The sequence below is a fragment of the Dasypus novemcinctus genome, chromosome 7 (assembly GCF_030445035.2).
Source record: "Dasypus novemcinctus isolate mDasNov1 chromosome 7, mDasNov1.1.hap2, whole genome shotgun sequence".
Taxonomy (NCBI): Eukaryota; Metazoa; Chordata; class Mammalia; order Cingulata; family Dasypodidae; genus Dasypus; species Dasypus novemcinctus.
Genome location: NC_080679.1, coordinates 29,408,065 through 29,429,640, shown reverse-complemented (window position 1 = coordinate 29,429,640; position 21,576 = coordinate 29,408,065). Strand labels below are relative to the sequence as shown.

The window sequence follows — 21,576 nt, the reverse complement described above, 5'->3', positions numbered from 1 at the left end:
CTTGCCTCGGTTTGTATACATCTAATAATAGAGAGTGAATTATCTTACAAGGCACCCTTGTTCATTGTTGGACAGCAATGATTACAAGAAGGATTTTAATTTGCTGAATCCAAATCTGAAATTGTAGTTATGTTTTGAAAGCAATTTCTGCTGGTTAGAATGGCATACTCATCATCACCCTATCAAGGAAATTCTTTCACATTCTTCAAAAGACTTTGAAAAAGAAAATTCAATTTGGCTTAACAATTATTTTGTATATTAAAAGAGAAAGCTTACATTTATTTAGTCTTTTTGAATTTCAAAAGAAAGTATAAATTTGAATTTCAAAAAACTAAAAATCTGCCCTGCTATTAGTGAATTTATATCATTTATTGGAATTAAATAAAACATTCACACTAGATTCATACCATCTCTGTCTGTGAAATTGCTGCTGCTCACAGATAAATCATCGGGAGTAGCCATGCCATTGGTACTGGAATTTCCAATTTTCTTTTGTGTTAAGTGTTCAAGACTTATATTGCTATCTTTTTGTGAGTCTTTAGTCAAGTTCAGGAAGACCTAGAAAGAAAAACCGGGTCATTTGATTAATGTAATAAGTACATGTCTTGTCCAGTTTCTAAACTTAAGTTTGATTTTGAAATTTTATCACATTTTTGAGATAAACATTGCCCCTGTGATTTTAAGTGACAATGTTTGTCTATAAAATATATATCTGATCTCAGTACTATTTCAGATTTTCTGATTGTGTGAAATATTTATTTAAAAATATTTCTCCTCTCTTTTTAAAGTGTCAAACATTATTCTTAAGAGAACAACAAGTGAAATCAGCATTAAGAAAAATAAAGAAGTGCCTAGTTGTACCTCTTCTACAGTGGTATCTGAGATGCCGTAGCACCCGATGTTGAGGTCACCCATACCGTTGTCCAGTGCCCTAAGGAGCGACAGATAGGCTCCTGAGACTTTGGTGCTAAAAGGAGGAAGCACATAAACAAGCTCTCCCCCGATGTCCTCCTTGAGATAGGCTTCGGGCAGGTGTGATCGGATCATTGCTGTCACAGCCATCGTGTCACATGTTGTATTTGCATTCATATTTGGACTCTAGAGACAAAAACAGAAGTTAAATAATCCCATGTCTTTCCACTGTGGTGCCCAAGGTCCTTGTCAGAGAGTGGTGGGTTCTGTTGGGCCACACTGGACATGGGTCTGGTCAGATCTCATTCCTGCAGTGGTTCCCTGTGCCACTTGGGATCCTCATGGTGGTCTACAAGTTGTGGTGCTACTAGCCTCATTCCCCCATCCCACTCTGATCCCTCCTTATGACTTACCATGTCCCTTTCATTTGCTTTCCTCCAATGGCACTGATCTCTTTCTGTTGTTAGAGCACTCCAGGTGGGGCCATTGCAATTGCTCTCTCTTTGTCCCCAGATATCACTCCATCAACAGTTCCAAGTCCAAGCTCAAGTGTTAGCTTCTTGGGGATACCTTCCCTGACACCACTGAGAGCATTCCTCACTCCACCTCCTCTGCTTTATATCTATCCAAAGCACTTACTACATGCTAATGTCCTAAGCAATTTACTTATTGATTTTATCATCTGGTTTTCCAACTCTTCATCAAAATATAAACCGCATTAGCACAGAGATCTTAATATCATCAATTCACTGATGCATCATCAGTGCCTAGAACAGTGCTTGGATCTGTTAAATATGCACCTAATAAATACATTTTTATGATATAATGAAATGCAATAATGATTATAACAATGAACTATCTTTTTTGTATTTTAGAAGCCACAGCAGGATAATCAGATATGAAATAAGTAGTAGTAGTCAAACTTGCCTAGTAGCATATAAATCTCACAGAGTATTGTTAAATCATAAGCTATTTTAGGTGAAACAGGGATCCTTATTTAGCATTAGTATCCTACAAAAGATGTAAAAGCAATGTTGCTATGTCCATGTCACAGTCCCCCACACAATCACTTAATGAGTATTGTTCAGAAAGTGAATACATGGTTTCATATTCTCTTCATTTGCTTTTGAAGGCTGGGGAAGTAAAGGCTAATCTGCCACTAGTAACCTTAGGCGGGAGATCACTTTTTTAATCTACCACCCTGGTTCTCAAAGCACAGTCCCCAGACCAGTAGCAACAACAGCACCTGAAAACTTGTTGGAAATGTAAATTCTCAAGCCCCACCCCAGACTACTGACTTGGGAGCTCTCAAGATGGGGTCCAGAAATCTGGTTTTAACTAAGATCTCCAGGTGTTCTGAGGCTTATGTAGGTTTGCACATGAATGAATCTTAAGAAGGACATTATTATTAATGGATGATTTCTAACTCTGTTCCATATAGAAAATTAACCTATGACCACATAATGAGGTGAGTTTTCTCCCCTACAAACCTTCTTTTTGGTGAGTGTGAGGTGGTACCCATCTCCGAATGTCTCCTTGAGGTAGAACGGTGACCCACAGCACCGGAGCCCACCCTGCTCCAGGAAGGCAATGCGGTCACTCAGCACTTCAGCTTCGTCCAAGTGGTGCGTTGACAGAATTATTGTTCTGGCTTGAAAATACAGATGAAAACAATAGAGAATGAAAAATGAAGATACAGTTCCCAAGACATACAGAGTTAGCAAGTCTAAATCCTGTGACATATGAAGAGTCATGCTTTATAAGCTAATTGGAGAGCCAACGGACCAGGAGGAGTTTCAAAATGATCTAAGAGAAACTCAGGAAAGGGGTCTCTAAATATCGGGAGGTGTTTTTCAAATACATAGACAACAAATGCATTTATTATGCTGTATGACTACCTGTCCATCATTTGTAGTGTGCATTTTATCAATTCCTGCCAATCTGTCAGAGTTGTGCCTCACTGGCTTCATTTTCCACCCCACCCCCCCTTTTTTACTATGAAAAAGCAGTATTTTTAAAGACTCTGAATATTCCTCTCTGATTAATCCACTCCACTCTGATTGCACCTTTGCTTCATATCCTGTTAGCACTTACTTAGTCTGTTTTCAGTTTATTTTCATTTGTGTATGTTTGGTATCTCTAATTAGATTTCAAGTTCTTCTAGGCAGAATTTAGAACTACCATGATATTGGCATGTTCTCAAAAGCCAGTTAAGTGTTCAACTCACAGCAGGCACTAGGTAGACATGAACTAATTGGCCACTGGGAAGGGGAAGAGACAATCTGAAACATTTAAGGAATATCATAAACAAAAAAGGCTTCAACTTGCTTTTATGTAATCTACAGGACAAAATTATAATTGTTGGGTAGAGAAGTTACAAGAAAGCAGTCATACCAGTTTTGTTCTTGGATATAACATCCCATATACTTCTGCGAGAACATGGGTCAACTCCAGTGGATGGTTCATCCAAAATTACCAGTCTTGATCCACCAATGAGAGCTATGGAGATGGATAATTTCCTCTTCATTCCTCCTGACAATGTTCCAACTCTCTTATGACGATGGCTATATAATCCAGTGTCTTTTAAAGTCCTTCATAAGTAATGTATGGTGGTTATATTTTATGTTTAGAATATTTAGGTATTGGAAAAATACAATAAATACCTTAAGCTATAGGTATTCACTAAGCAACTCTTATGTACTCAGCAAGGCTCAATAAACAATTGAGGACAAATACAAATAATTTTCCATCATTTGCCATCTAGTTGTAGGTAGAAAATTAATATTCAGAACACAACATATTTCATTATTTCATTCATTTATTTGCCAAATATTTATAGATTGCATACCTACTTTCTGCCAGGGTCTGTTCTAGGTGTGGGGGAAAGGCAGTGAACAGTTAAAGTTCTTACCCATAAAAAGCTTAAGTTCTAATATGTGTATAGATATGGAAGAATACAGGGAATTTCAGTCAATTAACATATTCCCAGGTAAATTTATAATATGCCAGGTGGTGATTAAGGGCAATAAAAAATAAATGAAGCAGGATATTTGAGGGAAGGGGTGCCTGAAACATGCTATTTTAGGCATCCATTTTATGTATGGTGGTCAAATCTGAGCAGGTGACACTTGAACAGATACCAAAAAAGTAGAGGAACCAGCCAAGCAGCTATCTGGGGAAGGTGCTGTAAACAGAGTGCACAGTCCCCAGTGGCTTGAGCAGACCTAATATAATTAAGCAACAGCAACTAGGCCAGTGTGCTTAGAGCGGAGTGACTGAAGGGGAGAGTAGAAGAAAATGAAATCAGAAGTGTGATTGGGTGCAGGGCTTATAGAGCCTAGTAGGCCTGGATAAGAAAGGACATTACTGACTTTTACACTTGAGTTTGGTTGGAAGCAATTGGAGGGTTTTGACCCGATTAGTGACATGGTCTGATCTGAGGTTTCAGAGGATCATCTTTGCTGCAATATGAAGAATAAATGTTGAGGGAAGAGTAGAAGCTGGAAGTCCAATTAGGAGTTGGACTAATATAGTAGCCATGGAGATTAGAAGCAGAGGTTTGGTGGCAATAGAGGAGCCAAAGATGAAGAGAGCTAAATAATTCCAGTATTAGAACTGGTTGGTGAGGATAATGACATTAAAATTGTTTGTGTTTAGGAGGTATGAATATGATTAAGCATTTTTTTTTTGCTTCTTTGTTTTTTTTCACTAATAAGGAGACCATGACTATGTCATTTAACTAATCTGTGTTCATCTGTTATCTTTCTGAACAACTGAATTAGAAGTTGGAATAAGATACAATAAAAAAGTACCTGGAAAGCACTTTCTAGGAGTTATGTTTTCATAACTTGTTGAACTGCATTTTTCTGTTTTTTTTTTTTAATTTGAAATAAAGTTATTTTTAAAAGTACACAATACCAAAGAGATAGAGAAACTAAAAAGCAATGGTTTTGTGAGAAAACATTTCCTATTGGTATTATCATCATAGCTTGACCAACCAAGTTATAGATCTCTGAGAATTTCCTACCTTTTTACTTCCTCGTGCAGCTGCTTTTTAGTCCAGTGAGGAACTTTGATGGCGCCATATAAGAGAAGATGCTCCTTAGTAGTGAGGTAACTAAACAAGACGTCATGCTGCATGCAGACCCCCATGTTCTTCCGTATAGTGCTTAGGTCTGTTTTGATGTCCTTTCCATAAACAAATATGGTACCTGCTGAGGTCCCAAACAGCCCAGTTAACATTGAGCTGGAAACAGAAGAAAGATAAATTGTATATGAACTAAGCATTCAAGCTAGATTTTAGGACTAAATATATCTCAGTTATTAGCAAAAATTGTTACAGTGTATCTCTTCAAACAAGGTCAAGCTCTGACATGAAATGGTATTAAATAATACTAAAAATGAAAATTACTTTTAAGCTTTTAATAATTTAGGTGTTACATAAACACAACATGAAGATGGTAGTGGTGGTGGTGGCAGTTGCACTAACAATGACAGAAGATACTGGGTTTTTTCATTGTAAGTACCATCATTCCTTGAGCAATTTCATGTACTTCCCAAGTATTAAATAATATCTACTGACTGACTAGTCCCTAATTTATAGCTCTAGCCCAGACCTCATCACTCAGTCCCAGTCTTGCTCTGTACATCCAATAGATAACTCCACTTCTTCACTACATGTCCTACAGGGTATCACCTATACTCACAATCCTTGCCCTCAAACCCACCACTTTACCTATTTCAGCATTTGATAAATCTAGATGTCATTTTTTCCCACCTTCCTCCTATTTTAATCTTCTGACTCTATCCACATCTCTCCATTTTCACAGTCTCCATTATAGCCCAAGCCTCCATCACCACCTCCCTAACCCACTCTGTGGGTTCCTAATTCTATTTCCCACATACTCTTGATCATCTCCCATCCCTTCCCCACACCATGGCCAGGGTGGTCTCACCCAGATAATACGCAATCGTCTTTCAAATGCTTAGGCAACTGGGCACATATTTAATATCTATCTCTTTCACTACAATGTAAGCTCCATGAGGTCAGGAGGAAAGTGATGGGTCTAATTCTGTTTACTTGCCACTCTATCCCAGCACCTAATATAGTGCCTCACACATAGTAGACCTTCAATAAATACTTGTGGTTTAAATAGGGAATCAATACGATTCTTCCCATAAAACACTAAAATACAAATAACATACTCCATTCTTTATAATAAGGTTTATATTCAGAATGATAAATGGGACTTTCTCATCTAAAATTGCAGCCTCTTCAAAAGCTTTCTCTATGACTTTTCTTCATTTGCCTCTCATTGCCTATTTGAAATCTTGCCTTTTAAATAGTGTGTTCTCTCTAGAAAGCCAACTCCAAATTTAAAAAGTGGCCATGTAAATGAGAGTAGCTGAGTGTAATCTTGTTGTACCCTTTTATTCACAAAATAATTAACTTACATATGCCTTGGAAGTCACTGAACTTACTGTAGGATATAAAGCAACTGACATTTTTCTCAAATAAGAGCTAGAGCGCCAATAGTATTTTAGAAAGAACTCAGCAGCTAAGCTGGTATAGAACATCGGAGAAGAAACAGAAAAAGTTCAAGAGAATGTCAGTTTAAAAACATTTGAATCTCTTCTCCATTTTGATGCAGGAAATGTTAGTTAAATGAAGATGGAGAAAGAACAACCCATGCATCTCTCCTCACCTTTTTGTTCTATATTTGACAGCTGCTTACTCTTTTATTTCCTATAAATCAAGTCACAGGAAGCACCTGGGGCTAAACGTGTCCATATCAGGGTGTGCAAACTCAAATTTATATATAGGCCAGGATTGAAATGCAAATAAATGAGACAGTCTGGGTATTTTGGGCAATATAGACTGATGGGGAGTGGTGATGAACCAGAATTGTCTTTATTTAACAAAATGAACTCAACATTGCCCGAATTTCCTATGATGTGAAATATGCCAAAAATACTTATTTTTATTAGAAAATTCCTCATTTAAAAATATTGGCACCGAATTAAAGTTTGCAAGACATTTTGGTTGGGCCAACAATAAATGGAACAAATAAAACAGATTTGATGGACCCAATTCTATAGAATACAAATTGAGCCATCTTACACCCTCCAAGTGATATAATATCCTTATTTTTAGAAAAGAGGTGGGGAAACATTAGGTAATATGTACCCATGAAAATAAGTGTTGAAAAGTAACATACATAGTAGTAGTTTTCCCGGCTCCATTGGGCCCCAGCAATGAAGTAATATGCCCTTCATAAAAGTTCAGATTGAGGTTATCAACAGCGATTTTAGAGCCATAGATCTTTGTAACCCCATGCAGGGCAACCCCAATGGTGAGATCATTAGGTTCAGGCTCAATGTTGGAGGGAAATATGCATTCAGGACCTAGAAAGAAATCAAGAGACCAGTTGCAAGCTCACAAATAAGTAAACTGCAGCAGAGTTATACTTTCCCTTAATTAAAAATTGAAGACTATAAAATACAACCTCTAATTAAAAAAAAAATTAAGAAACAAATGATCTGTTATAGTCTTCAGTCCCCTCTTGCTTGGTTAAAGAATAATTGAGAGTGGGAAGTCACATTTTCTGTCTTAAAGAGCAGCCCCAGACTACAATGTCACAATTATGAGTTCTTTATTCAACATATCTCAGATATTCAAATAGAAGTTAAAGTTTGGTCCTCCAATTAGACACAATAATACCAATTTATGGAATAAATGTCTACAAGGTATGATTGAAAGTGATGGGTCTAATTCTGATCTGTGGTTTACAGAATACAGGTTATTAATTATGACATCCATCTCCTTTAGGCAAACTAAAAGCACTACTGGACTACTCATAAGGGTCATCCTTACCTAATAAAGATGATACTACTCACTTACCCAATGTCAGTAAGACTTCAGCTTTGAATTATTTTTCCAGTATTGATGATGGGTTATGTTAAATTATCCATACTTACTACTTGGTTACTCCTTATGACTAGTGACAGATGGCTGGAGTAAGGGGGGCAGACTGTGGCCAAGGAACAAAATTTTTCTCTGTATGAATCTAACTGGACCACAAAGGGATCTGCTATCTTGGCCTAATTAGCACCATATGCTAACCAACTGAGCTAATGAGCCCAGAAAAAAGCCACAATTTAATCCCCATAAGAGTTCAAACACATATGTGTAGACATATTCATCCATGACTAAAAGGCTGATAATTTTGCCATTTAGAAAAACATAATTAAAATCACTAGTCAAATTAATTTTTTATACCACTTCTCTCATAATAATGCATGTTGTTGACCTACTTGTCTTATTGGCAGATGGGTTGGTGTTCTTCATCATGATATTTGTAAACATAAGGCCATTGCTTTTTTCGTGCTTCACCTTTTTACATCCAAATTCCTCCTTCCAATAGGAAGGAAGGATTGGAAAATACCACGGAGCTGCCACACCATATGTCCCTGTAATAAAAATGTATTAAGAAAAGTGATCATCAATCGATTATGAAAATTAATCATCAGAATTTAAACAACAGAATATTATATAAGATTCAGGAAGTATTTTAATTTTTTTGGTATTCATATAAAACTAAAGAGTGGTCTCAGTCTCTAAGATAAAGTAAAAAAGGTAACCTTTCCTTTACTCTTTTTTTAACACCTTTATGGAGGTATAATTATATGTCATAAAGTTTACCCATTTTAAGTGCACAGTTAGATAATTTCTAATACATTTATAAAGCTGTGCAACCATCACCACAGTTCAGTCTTAGAGTCGTTCTATAATCTTAAAAAGTTCTCTCATGCCCATTTTCACATAACCCCTACACCCACCCCAAACACCAGGCAATCACTGATCTGCTTTTTACCTCTCTATATATGTCTTTTCTAGAAAGTTCATACAAATGGAACCATATTCTCTGTTCATTTTTTACAGCTTCAGAAATAGACTTAATGGAAAAACACCTACGCATCTTAACAGGGATAACCCCTTGAAACATAAACGGGGGAACCCAACTCAGCCACTTCTCCTTAGAATTAGGAGACTTGTTTTTTTGCCTAATAGCATCTCAAACCCACATTTGGAAAGACTGGCTTTTCTTGGCACTACTCCATGCTTCTTAATTCACTCTATCTTTAAAAAAATATCAGAGAGGGAATTATCGCATTCTGGAAAATTTTGGTTAGGTTTGGCATTTGAGTAATTCTTTTTTTGGACATAATATAAGGCAAATCAAATATTAGAAAACATACATTTGCCAATTCATAATGATTATGACAATAAAAAGCAGCTATGTACAAGAAGCTTGTTCATACCTGGGAAAACATTCCTGACATACCAAGCAATAAAGAAGTAAATGAAAGAGTCAGCTAGGATTAGACAGCACAACCAGCCGAATGAGGTGGTATCTTCATGAACTGGGGAACTGTACATATTTTCCCACTGAAGACCTAAAAAGTGAATATAGAGATACATTCTTCTGTGAGACATGATGCGATAGTGATAGATGAAAACCTAGTTTTAAAGAAAGTGACCTACCGATGCCCTGTTCCTCATATCGTGCAATATATTGGCTTGCATAGCTGAATGCCGTTGGGGACAGCAGGCTCTGTGAAAATAATAAATAGCAATGGTAGTTCTTGTAAAGTTCATACCTCTCAGCCAGAGGCATCTCAAAATACTTAAAACTTTCAACACTTAGAGAAAATGAGCACTAACTCGACATATATTTAAAATTACAGCAGTCCTTTACCAAGGAAGCTGTAACGTCAAAAGAAGTGGAGAGGTGAAAATTGACACGAAAAAAAAAAACAGGATATTTATAACTTGGAAAATACTTGTCAAAACTCCAAAATATGCATTGAAACTTACTAAATGTTGCTCAGCACTTTATAAAATAGGTAATTATAGAGCAATGCAGTGTTAAAACTAAAATTTACAGGAAAATTTAAGGGGTTAAAGGACAGTTTAACTTCACAAGTTTATTTCACTTAATAGAAGCATTCTGAAAGAAAATATAAAAAATTTAATTGATTTAATCTGCATATTTATAATTACAACAAATTACAAATCTACATTTTGTTTAAATTCAAAGTCGTCATTGCTGGATAAGAGCTTCTCACTTTCTACTTTCATTAACAGCAAGGCTTTAATGACTCAGTCAATGATGAGATTTACTTATGCTTTCCAAGTTTCATAGCCAGTAATCTTAATGTTTTCATTAAATTCTTAAACTAATTTAGTATTTTTTAATTGAAAAGGCAGAAAAGAATTTAAACTGCTTACGTGCTACCTATGCATTTGTCTTTATGCCTGTAAGTTATCTTTTATGCCATGAAGGCCATGACAATTGTTCATATATGAGAATAATTCCAGGAATAGAGTTTCTAAGATGCCTAAGGAATTGGACTAGAGAGAAGTAAAAATTCCGGATGATTTCAAAAAATGATCTATTGCATCTAAACTGTTCTTCAGAAACTATTTCTCAACAACATCATATACTATGGTATTGGAAACTGTGGGGGAAATGTTTTCTTTTCCTAATCTTATGCTTGTATGGTAAACAACATACTATCAAGAAACTGGCTATCATTTGGATGGTTAAGTTTATTTTGCTCTCACTGAACTTATAAATTTAGATATGTAACCTTTCAGTGTGAAGTCTGAAAACCAAAAAAAAAAGGGTCTATTCATCTCACATATTGACCATGCCAACAGTTGACTCACCATAAATATTTTCACTAAATAGCTCAACTCATGCTCAACTGTAATCAGAAGAATAAATGGAAAAAAGGCAATGATGTAGATGAGGCTTCCAATCAAAGCTGCAATGTTGGTGTTGTTGAAGAAGACACTGATAAGATAGCTCATGGCAATAACTGAGAAGCTGTAGTCCAAAAAATACAGGAACAAAATGAACCCATTTGTTTCGGGAAGAATATTGCCAAACTTGAGTATAACGGTGAGGATGACGGTGGTGACCAATAAAAACCCAACACTCTCTATAAGCCAGGCAAAAAAGTGGCTGCAGGAGTTCACACCCATCATCTTCATGTACTGTAAGAAGGAAAAATTGTTAGCATTTTCTTAAGCAGATATGCCCCCAAATAAGCATTATTCCTTTATCATGCGAAAATGTCCTTGAGAGTCTTCATATATATGGAACTAGGCATTTTAATGATTCACATGAATCAAGTATTTGCCCCTGATTGCTGATATTAATGTGACATTTTTTACTAGTCCATCTTAGATGTATACTCCCAGAAAGCCTCAATATAATGAATGATTTGGATGTTGAAATTATTTTTTTAATCCAACTTCATTTTATAACTGGTATCTAAGTAATGGTTCTAGATTAAACTAGTTTAGAATAGATAATCACATTTATGCTACCTGCTGCAGAATTTTACAACATGAATTCGACATTTGTGCAGGCATGCATATGTCAAGGGGGTGAAAAAGCATTGTTTATTTCAAGTTCAATATAAAGACTGAGATCATAAAACTTGATAATTTATTTTACTAAACATTAATGAGCAACAAATTCAGTATTCACATTCTTGAGAGCAATAGAATAGATCTGATTCTTAAAATTTAAAACATGAAGACTTCAAAGAAAGACCTTCTGCCTTTATCCACAACTTCCCATCCTTAAAATTCACTAGCAGTCTAGATCAACTTTGTCATGACGTTCCTCCTTAAAAAACATTCAGACACCCATAATGATTTCATGTATCTGAGATACACTCTACTTCTCTTTCAACTGATATTCTTTGATACTTAAAATATCCACAGATGTCAAGGCATTCCACCAAGGAAGAAAAACAGATCAGTATGATCTGTTTGTGGATTAACTCCAAAAGGATTCTGAAAGATCTAAAGTCCTCTGAATCTTTGTTGTCTTAAAAAATGGTGATGTGGTACTTTGGGAAAACCTTGATATCGTGGTTTCTAGTTTTAAAAATTCTTGATTAATATTAAGCTTCTGACACTAACAAAAACCTGAATCCATCCAAAAATAAAGAACAAAAGAAACAGTTCACTAACAGTTTATAATCCTATATATATATATGTGTATATATATATATTAGTTTTTTGTGTGTAAAATCAAGAATTTTCAGTATCTACTGCCCCTCTCTTTTTCTTAAACCTAATCTGTGTAGGAAAAGAAAAGAAATAAAAAAGTAGGGATGCATTGGGTCTGTTTCTCCATAAGCATATTACTGGCTTTTTACTTTCTGCCTTCGCAAGTTACATTTTGATAACTCTGCTGCTCCTGTTGTTACCATGGAAACAGCTACCTGACTGCCAACAGTCTAAGCTGCGGGCCTTAAGCTAATCACCACGGAGAAAAAGCCTGTGACTTTTCCTCTTAACTTTGCCCTCTTCCTCACCCTGTTCTCTCCCCACTGCTTTTCTCCTTCCAGGGCCTGTTACCCTTTGCAGTGAAGACTCAAACCTATGTTTCCATAGGAATGGAAATGTGGGTCAAAGCAAAAAATCAGCCCAGAGCTGAGATTCAACAAGGAAAGTTTCCACCAATTGTTACATATGCTACCACTGAAAACAAAATTACAATTTGGTAAAAAAAAAAATTTTTTTTTAATTTGGTTTAAAAAATTACCTCACAGAGCTTGCTCCAGAAATTCTTTACCTGTACCCCCCACCCCATTTGAGAAACTTAATTGTGTCATGTTTGATGACTGGATTTCAGAGAAAGTCACTTATTCAAGTATAATTACGATATGTAACCTCTTTAAATTTGCCTTTCCTGCCATTTGTATCCTGGGTTTCTATATTGATTTGAGGCCTACTTGAAATATAATTAAATGGAGAGCAACTGAATCCATGTAACTACTCAAAAGCTGATAGTTATCATCTAATTTCAAGTGACCATATACAGAAAAGATTCCTCCCCCACCAATGGCAATACATGTCAGTAGTAGACGATGTTAATATATATCTCAAAATAGACATAAAATATCCAGGACACTATCAAAGTCATGAAATACTGCCTTCATGTATATAAACATGTTTTTCTTCCCTGGCAATTGATATTTGTGGTTAAAAAAAAAAATTATGTGTCTGGGTTGTTCTCTCTTCATAGATGTGTTAAAAGATAATTTGGCAAACTTGAAGACCACAGCTAAAGGTGTTTATCACTGAAATTTTGAAATTTTTTGAGAGTCATATCAGATTCCTATTCCCAAGAGTGTATACAAATAGGCGACTGACTTTATTGAAACAGACGTAGTTAGGTGTTTCTGGAGTATTCACTATTTAACACCCTGACAAGACACTTCAGTGTTAAACTTCAGGATTCCATGTCACGAGGACAATGGCTGCTCTTTATAAAGAGAAAGGGCAATGAGAGTGCATAAGTCATCTTGAAATTACCCAGATTCACTGCCAATTTTGTTGCAAAAAAACAAAACAAAACTTGTTGATGAAAAATGGTCCACATGGTCCCTAGGGGAGCAGCGGCAGCCCCCCAAGTGCAGCGGCAAGGACCGAGAAGGAATGAAGGTCCAACAGTAAGCCCCTGATACTAATGACTATGCTTGTGAACCTACAGGCCTGAAATAAGAACAAGGCCTAGAGCAGCACTGTGCCTGGGAATCTCCTCCTGACAGCCTTCATGTTACTCAAATGTGGCCAGTCTCGAAGCCTAACTCAGCATCTAAATACAATGCCTTCCCCCCAGCGTGGGACATGACACCCGGGGATGAGCCTCCCTGGCACCGAGGGATCACTATCAACTAACAACTGATAATGCAACTGGAAAATGATCTTGAATTGAAGGATCGATGCGGATCAGTAGAATATCCCTGTCTACATAGAATAATATGACTTTAAAATGCTGTTTGACCTACTGTAAGGGGGAAATAGAAAGGAGAAATGAGTTTATATGGCTATGAGTCTCTAAAAAAAAAGAGTCTGGAGGCTGTCAGAAGGATTTCCCTTATGCACAACTGAGCAGAGTCTAAGAGACAGATAAAGTAGATACAATCCCCAGGTATTGGTTCCTTTGAGGGCTAAAGGGACCCACGGGTTCTACGGTCATGGCAGATAGGGTTCACTGCCATGTCAGATGGCCCTTCTATGGAGCTGGTGTTTCTGCGTGATGAAACTGGACCCAGAGGGGATCTCTTTTCATAAGACTATCATGCTACTTTACTGGAATTGTAGTTGGTATTGGGGTTTAAGATATATTTAGGGGATTGAATCTTTTTACTGACAATATGATAGCCAGGCCCTGAGCCTCAACAGACTCCAGCTCCTACAATCTGAATTATTGGACTCACCTCACTCAGCTAAGATGGAGTTGGAGAAGGGCAACCACCACACCATGGAGCCTAGAGGGCCTACAACTGAAAGCAGGAGGATTGCATCCAGTAACCATGTGGAATCTGAGCCTCCTTTTGACATAGAGGTGCAACAGACACAACCAATCCAAGGACCTCAGAGAAAAGGTGGCAATGGAGTGGGAAAAGTGGACATGGTGGCTGTTGGGTATGGGGAATGGCTGGAAGAGATGAGATGTGGAGGCACCTTTGGGACTTGGAGTTGCCCTGGATGGTGCTTCAGGGGCAATCACCAGACATTGTAAATCCTCCCAGGGCCCACTGGATGGAATGGGGGAGAGTGTGGGCCATGATGTGGACCAATGACCATGAGGTGCAGAGATACCCAGAGATGTACTTACCAAATGCAATGGATGTGTCATGATGATGGGAGTGAGTGTTGCTGGGGGGGGGGGGGGGGGGAGGGGTGCGGTGGGGGTGGTGGGGTCGAATGGGACCTCATATTTTTTAATGTAATATTTTTACAAAATCAATAAAAAAAATCAAAAAAAAAAAAAGAAAAAAAAAAGAAAAATGGCCCACAGAGAATGGCTAGCTACACTTTACTGCATGTTGTTAGTTCCTCCTCAGAGTGACAGATGTGAGGAACCAGCTTTGTAATCAGAGTCACTTTTCTCAAGCTTCACAAGCTGCTAGAGCAAGTCATCATTACCTGTTACCTTGTTGCTCAAGGAAAACCCCTCTGCACAGAAGAAATTGTCTGTCCTCAGCTAATGGGCAGAAAATATTGAGAAGAAAGAGATTCTCTAAGATTTTGGACAAATCTGTTGCTAAATTCAAGAGAAGTTTATGTACAGGGCTTGCATTAAGGTTTTCAAGAAAACAAGTTACAAATATTCACTATTTATGTGACAGTAATGTCTTCACTCAGCTCAACAACTATGTCAAGTACTAACATATAAGAAATAATAACATTTACTACATCAATTGTTAAGAAATTCTCCAAACAATGGACTTTCACATTATTTTTTTTTAGTGAAAAACAAAGTATGCTGTGATTATTTCCTGGCATACTCCAAATTCCCCCTAGAGGAATGAATATTGTATGTTAGGAAAGCATAAAAGAGCGATCTTATGCCAAGCACCATTAGACAAAAAATTCTTGCATGATTCTTGATAACATCCTTGCAGCCCACAAAAATTTTAGGTTACCTATCTGATCTGAGAGAGAACAACTCCAAAATTCTATCTCTGAGTATAAATACTGAAAGTCCCATGAATGACTTATATTAGATACAATAGATGAACTGTATCCTTAAAGCAAGAAAATTATGAGAAAAATATACTACTCTGTGTGTGCTATAAAATCAACTTTTATATAGTTTAAATATTCTAAATTTTGCAAGCTGGAATATAGAACAAAACCCAAAGTATTTCTGAAATAGGTTTTTATGAGTATACTTAATTAAAGAAAGTTATTGGAGATTAATATTTATACTAATTTCTTCAACAAGGAATTCACCAGTGTCACACCATAGCCAGGTCAAAATCAATGGCTTCATTAATGGCTTCATTCTTGCCCAGATTTGAGGTCAATTGCAGAAGGAATAAGGTAGAATAGTGATTTTCTTTAACTCTTTGGTTTATGTTAAATGAGAAGAGAGGTAGGGAGTGAAAAGTTTCTGGCCTGAATTAAATATGAAAGATACTATTAAAAAGTGGTTCTGAGTCTCTGGTAAACTAAGCAATTATCCATGATCACCTTCAAAAGTCCTTAGATGTTTAAGTTATTAAAGTACGATTATAAAAGGGAAAGTAACAACAATATAGTAAAGAATTGACTGGAAGTCAAAATACTTGAGTTCTAGCCTCAGTTCTACTACTAAGTAGCTCTATGATCTTTTGCAAGTCAATCTCATTTTCTGGGCTCAGTTCCTCATCTTTAAAGAGTAGATTAAATTAGAACTGTGGGCGATGGAGGAAGGCTGAGCAGAAGACATTGGGAACATTTCACTCATTCATGTCAGAGTCCATCAATTCATCCTATAAAGATACCATATTCCATTGAATTTAGAACACTGTTGATTTTAAGATATGCCATACTTTTACATGTCAATGAGAAAGAAAACTTATTGCCAAATAAATTATGATGCCCTATCAATTGCAAAATGCATCCTGAATTTAGAGGGCTTAAAATATGACAAAATTTAAAAATCCGTATCTTAGAAATGAAAAAAACACGGATAATCGAGTACTTCTTTTGTGCCCGGCAAAGAGAGGTATGTTGTGGGAATATAACACCGAAAGATGCCTAGAAGGTAAGGCTTGGAGGGTTTAAAGGATTGGGCCTGAGTGCACACGGCTGCTAGACCTGGAAGACTTGAAGCTTGAAACCCTGATTCCAATTTCAGTGTTCTTTCACTACATGACTTTGACCCCAAGATGAGGTAGTTAAAGTTTGACAGGAGATGCCTGCAAAGTGAAGGCACAGAGCTACAAACAGAAACTACTTCACCATTAAAATGTGTCTTTTATGTTTTCAGTTGAAAAATGACTCTACATCGTGCTTTGATCTTTTTGGTCCCATCCATAGATCCATTCTCACAGCATCACCTTCAAACACAAAATAATAAAGTGTACACACACACACACACACATACTTATTTTTTTCTATTACTAGTAATATATTTAAGGTAAATATTTATTTTGAAGTAGAAAAGAAGTAAGTTTCTATCATAGGTTTCTACTTTAAAGTTTCATTTTAATCTGTGAAGATTCATTTCTGACTCAGAAGAACCTAACAGAAATATAAGGTCAGAACTTCCAACCAAATTCCTGGTCCAGGCATGGATTCAAGTTTCTAAATTGGAATCAGGAAATCATTGCTCTCAGTCTCAAATATAATGAGGTACAAAGCAGTTGATGAGACATTAACCAAATTATAACTGAAATATAAAATTACAGCTGTGAGGTTCAACCAGAATTCAAATTTAAATGGTAGGCAGTGTAGGTTCAAACCCTGAGATAATACAGGAAGCCTCATGCTGAAATAACAAAAATATGAAGTAGTAATTTATATCTTAAAGAAGAAATAATCAATTGCATAGAAGCTTTGACAAGGTATATCTGAAAAGTATGAGTAGACTAGCAGGCTACTCTAACCTCATTACTTCAGATTGTCAACCAGGCCTTGCAATAATTATCCTGTCTTAGCTTTGAATTCCTTTCACTTTCTTTCCACTCAACAAGCAAGGGTAAGAATGGACTTATTATGGGATGGGTAAATAAAATAATTTCTCTTTAAATGCAATCTAACAATCACAGATGGCTTTGTCACAAATTCCAAAAAAAAAGTAACGCATTTTAGATTTGGGGTTAATGATGAAGAACATGCTCAGGAAGAGATGATGCTTTTTCCCCAAGGCCCTCCCTTCCATCTTTACATCATATCATTGATCCAATCGGTAGTATCACATTAAATCTTCATCTCCACAAATCAGGAGCTAGTAGGAGTTGGAGGCATAGGTAATTGGAGACAAGCTATGCTGGAAAGAGGATGCCCCTTGAGGGCCAAATATCTATGTCTGTCTCTATATCTCTCTATCGTCATGTCTACATTTTAATACATTTAGTTATCCAACCAATCTCATATCTTAGTAGTTGTTACTGCTATTATTTAAACTCCTGTTAGATCCTAAGTCCTATAGGTAACTTCTTGGGCAGAAATTTCTCCTGGGATTAGAAACTGTAATTATTCAGATTTCCATATTTCAGAAACACTAATAAAAAGATTTCTATGTAACTTGGTGAGAAAGTAAAATACTTCCCTGTCAGTTGCCTTTGTAATTTGTAACATGTTTTTTTTTTCTATCCAATTCACAAGGTCTGAGTCAGGCTTTCCAAGTTTGTATAGACATGATAAATATCATAGTAATTAATTATTTCAAGAATTGAACTTCTTTATAAGAAAGGATTCTCAACATACCTCATGAAGCCGTAGGTCTTTCTCATAAACAAGCTTTTTTACAAAAGCAGCTATAAATACAACCCAGGCAACCATGAGCACAATTGGAAGAGAATAAGAGACACTGGTAAGGAAGCTATAAAAACAAAAACAGAAAACAAAATCCAGTGAACAAAATGATTGTCACATTTGCAGATTGTAATATATAGAAAGTATACTCTATCTTATATCACAATTACATTCCTATTTTGAAACTGACTATAATCATTATTATTTCCCCTTTATTAAATGAGAAGTTAATTTAACCGTAGGTCCATGATTTCCTTGCTTTAACATTTAAGTGTAAAAAGCAGCTCTGGATTGCTAGATAAAAACTGCCATATTGTTTAAAGTGTGTTTTAGTGTATTCTATCCAGGAAAACATTTGTTATGTAGATATAATTGCAAGACTTAAAACTCTTCTGTCTAAACTAAATTTCTAAAAGGCAGATTTAAAATTAGACAGTTACTGGCTTATCTAGCTAAAACCTGTACCTTCCAAAATTACTAGTGTTTACCTATTCTTAAGAAGCTCATAGTTATTATTAAACTAAATTTTCCAAAATGAAATAAAACAAAACTCAAAACACTCTATCTAAAATGCAAAAAACTTGGATTCCTCAAAGAAGCACCTTGGGAGATATTCATGCACAGTGTAGAAATATCTTTTATGAGGTTGGTCTGCTTATGAGCCTTGACTAGAAAGTCACTGGAAGACCTTATCAAGCCCTAAATGTATAATTGAGTGGACTCCTCATGATGTCTGAAAGTTCAAATGCAGTAGGTCCCAAAGTAGACGGCGCATGAGAATCACCTGAAGGGCTTATTAAAACTCAGGTTTCTAGGATCCATACATAAATTTCTAATTTATTATATCCAAGGTAGGCCCTGGTATTTGCATTTTTAGTTCCCAGGTGATGCTGATGCTGCTGGTCCAAGGAACACACTTTGAGAACCACTGTTCTGACATTAGACTCCCTTCCTTGTGTTATGCAAAGGCAGTAATTTCCAATGAGAGAAACTCTAAATTGATTCAATTTGCATATTGGGTTCCACTGCAGTCTTCACTTGGAGAAAGGACCCAAAGTCATTTCTTTTCTAAAGTGGAAGGCTAAGGAATTACTTCTAAGTTCCCCAAGAAAATAATAAATATTAATGGAAATACAATATCAACATCATTCATTATCATTTTAGCATGCAAAAGCAATAAACTAACAGATTTATAAAGTTTTTTTTGTGGGGGGTAGGAGTGAGGGTTGAGGTCATATCCAGATTTTGTGGTTCCTGTAAAATTGTCTGGCATCTGGTAGGAATTTTAAAAATACTTGTTGGAGCAACTGTAGCTCAGTTGTTGAATGCCTACCTCACACGTACAAGGTCCAAGGTTCAATCCCAGGTACCTTCTAAAAAAAAATTGTTGAATGAGTCTTGTTTTGGTCCAGGTCTAGTCTGTTGCAATTTTCTGACTCTAGAATTAGGCAAAGAATTCCATTCATAATTAATAAATCCCCTGAAGTATTTCTTTCAAATGATTGTGTAATTTAGGGTCAGAATAGTACAGAGGAGAAAATGCTGATCTTGTCTTGCAGTCAGAAGGATCAGTATGGTATCAGCTTATAACCTTGGGCAAGTGGGTTTAACCTTTTCGGATTTCAGTTCTTTCATTATGAAAGTATTGATGATGATATCTGCCCCCACTTCCATTTTGAATAAATAAAATAAGGAAATAATATATGTAAAAGTACTTTGTATGCAACAAAGAGTTTTCATGTGTATGTAACTCAGGATTATGCACACATAAAGAATGCCAAATGCAGTCACTTTTATCTATTAATGAAGCATCCAGGTACCTACCATCTTAGGTACCAAAATTTACAAGGGGATAAAGTAAGGGGGAAATGGAAAAGAGAAATGAGTTTATATGGCTACGAGTTTCTAAAAAAGAGTCTGGAGGCTGGCAGAAGGATTGCCCTCATGCACAACTGAGCAGAGTCAGAGAGACAGATAAAGCAGATACAACCCCCAGATATCGGTTCCTTCGAGGGCTAAAGAGACCCATGGGAGTTATGGTCATGGCCGATGGGGTTAACTACCAGGTCAGATGGCCCCTTTTTGGAACTGATGTTTATGTGTGATGAATCTGGACTCAGATAGGATCTTCCTTCATAAGACTTTCATGCTAAGGTGATGGAGGTGCAGTTAATGTTGGGGTTTAAGATATATTTAGCGGATTTGAATCTCTGGACTGACAATGTGATAGCCAGGTCCTGAGCCTCAACAGACTCCAGCACCTACAATATGATTTATTGGACTTATCACACTCAGCTAAGATGGAGTTGAAGAAGGACAACCACCACACCATGGAGCCTAGAGTGATTACAACTGAAAGTGGGAGGATTGCATCCAACATCCATGTGGAATCTGAGCCTCCTCTTGACATAGAGGTGCAATGGACACAACCAATCCAATGTCCACATAGAAGAGGTGGCATTGGATTGGGAAAAGTGGACATGGTGGCTGATGGGTATGGGGAAAGGCAGGAAGAGATGAGAGGTGGAGGCGTCTTTGGGACATGGAGCTGCCCTGGATGGTGCTTCAGAGGCAATCACCAGACATTGTAAATCCTCACAGGGCCCACTGGATGGAATGGAGGAGAGTATGGGCCATGATGTGGACCATTGACTATGAGGTGCAGAGGTGACCAAAGATGTACTTACCAAATCCAATGGATGTGTGTCATGATGATGGGAACGAGTGTTGCTGGGGGGGAGAGGTGGGGTGGGGGGGTGGGGTTGAATGGGACCTCACATATATATTTTTAATGTAATATTATTACAAAATCAATTAAAAAAAAATGCCTATGTGCAACAGGTAACAAAAAAAAAAATTTACAAGGGGAAAGAGTGAGCAGGAAAATAGATGAGAATTTTAATATAATTGAACCCACATTTTTTTACTCTTCATGCAAGATGTTGCAGTTCACATACAGATCAGGCAGCAAAGTCCTGACCAGTCTTCACAATAGGCACTAACTTTGACAACTCTCTTAGTGGAATCCTCGCCTGACTACAGTATCATAACTGCACAAAGGATTACAACCTCTTCTCATGTATAGTTCTTGAAGCAGCCAAGGGAGACCAGACAAGGACAGAAAGAAAGAAGACAAGAAACAATCCAGAACCATCTGAATTATACATAAACTGCAATAACTGGGTTGAATAACAAGTAATATTCCTTTAAAGTATTATTCACCCTCAAGTTTTGGTATAGGAGGATGAGCTTGAAAATCTTAATTTTCCAACCTTATTTTTCAACTATGATCAAAATGAAAGAGCCATTCAGTGCTGGCA

The 21,576-nt window shown here is 36.7% G+C and overlaps 1 protein-coding gene across 1 annotated transcript in view; it reads right to left on the bottom strand.

Moving 5' to 3' along the window:
* ABCA12 (ATP binding cassette subfamily A member 12) overlaps positions 1-21,576 on the bottom strand; it is a 116,181-nt gene that overhangs the window by 43,445 nt on the left and 51,160 nt on the right. The window contains exons 19-29 of the mRNA XM_058299661.2: positions 18,209-18,323; positions 10,646-10,975; positions 9,458-9,527; positions 9,235-9,369; positions 8,227-8,382; positions 7,131-7,317; positions 4,940-5,158; positions 3,307-3,503; positions 2,403-2,563; positions 862-1,098; positions 408-558 (exon numbers count right to left, since the gene is read on the bottom strand). Of these exons, the coding sequence (XP_058155644.2) occupies positions 408-558; positions 862-1,098; positions 2,403-2,563; positions 3,307-3,503; positions 4,940-5,158; positions 7,131-7,317; positions 8,227-8,382; positions 9,235-9,369; positions 9,458-9,527; positions 10,646-10,975; positions 18,209-18,323 (1,958 nt within the window). The remainder of the gene's footprint in view (positions 1-407; positions 559-861; positions 1,099-2,402; positions 2,564-3,306; positions 3,504-4,939; positions 5,159-7,130; positions 7,318-8,226; positions 8,383-9,234; positions 9,370-9,457; positions 9,528-10,645; positions 10,976-18,208; positions 18,324-21,576) is intronic.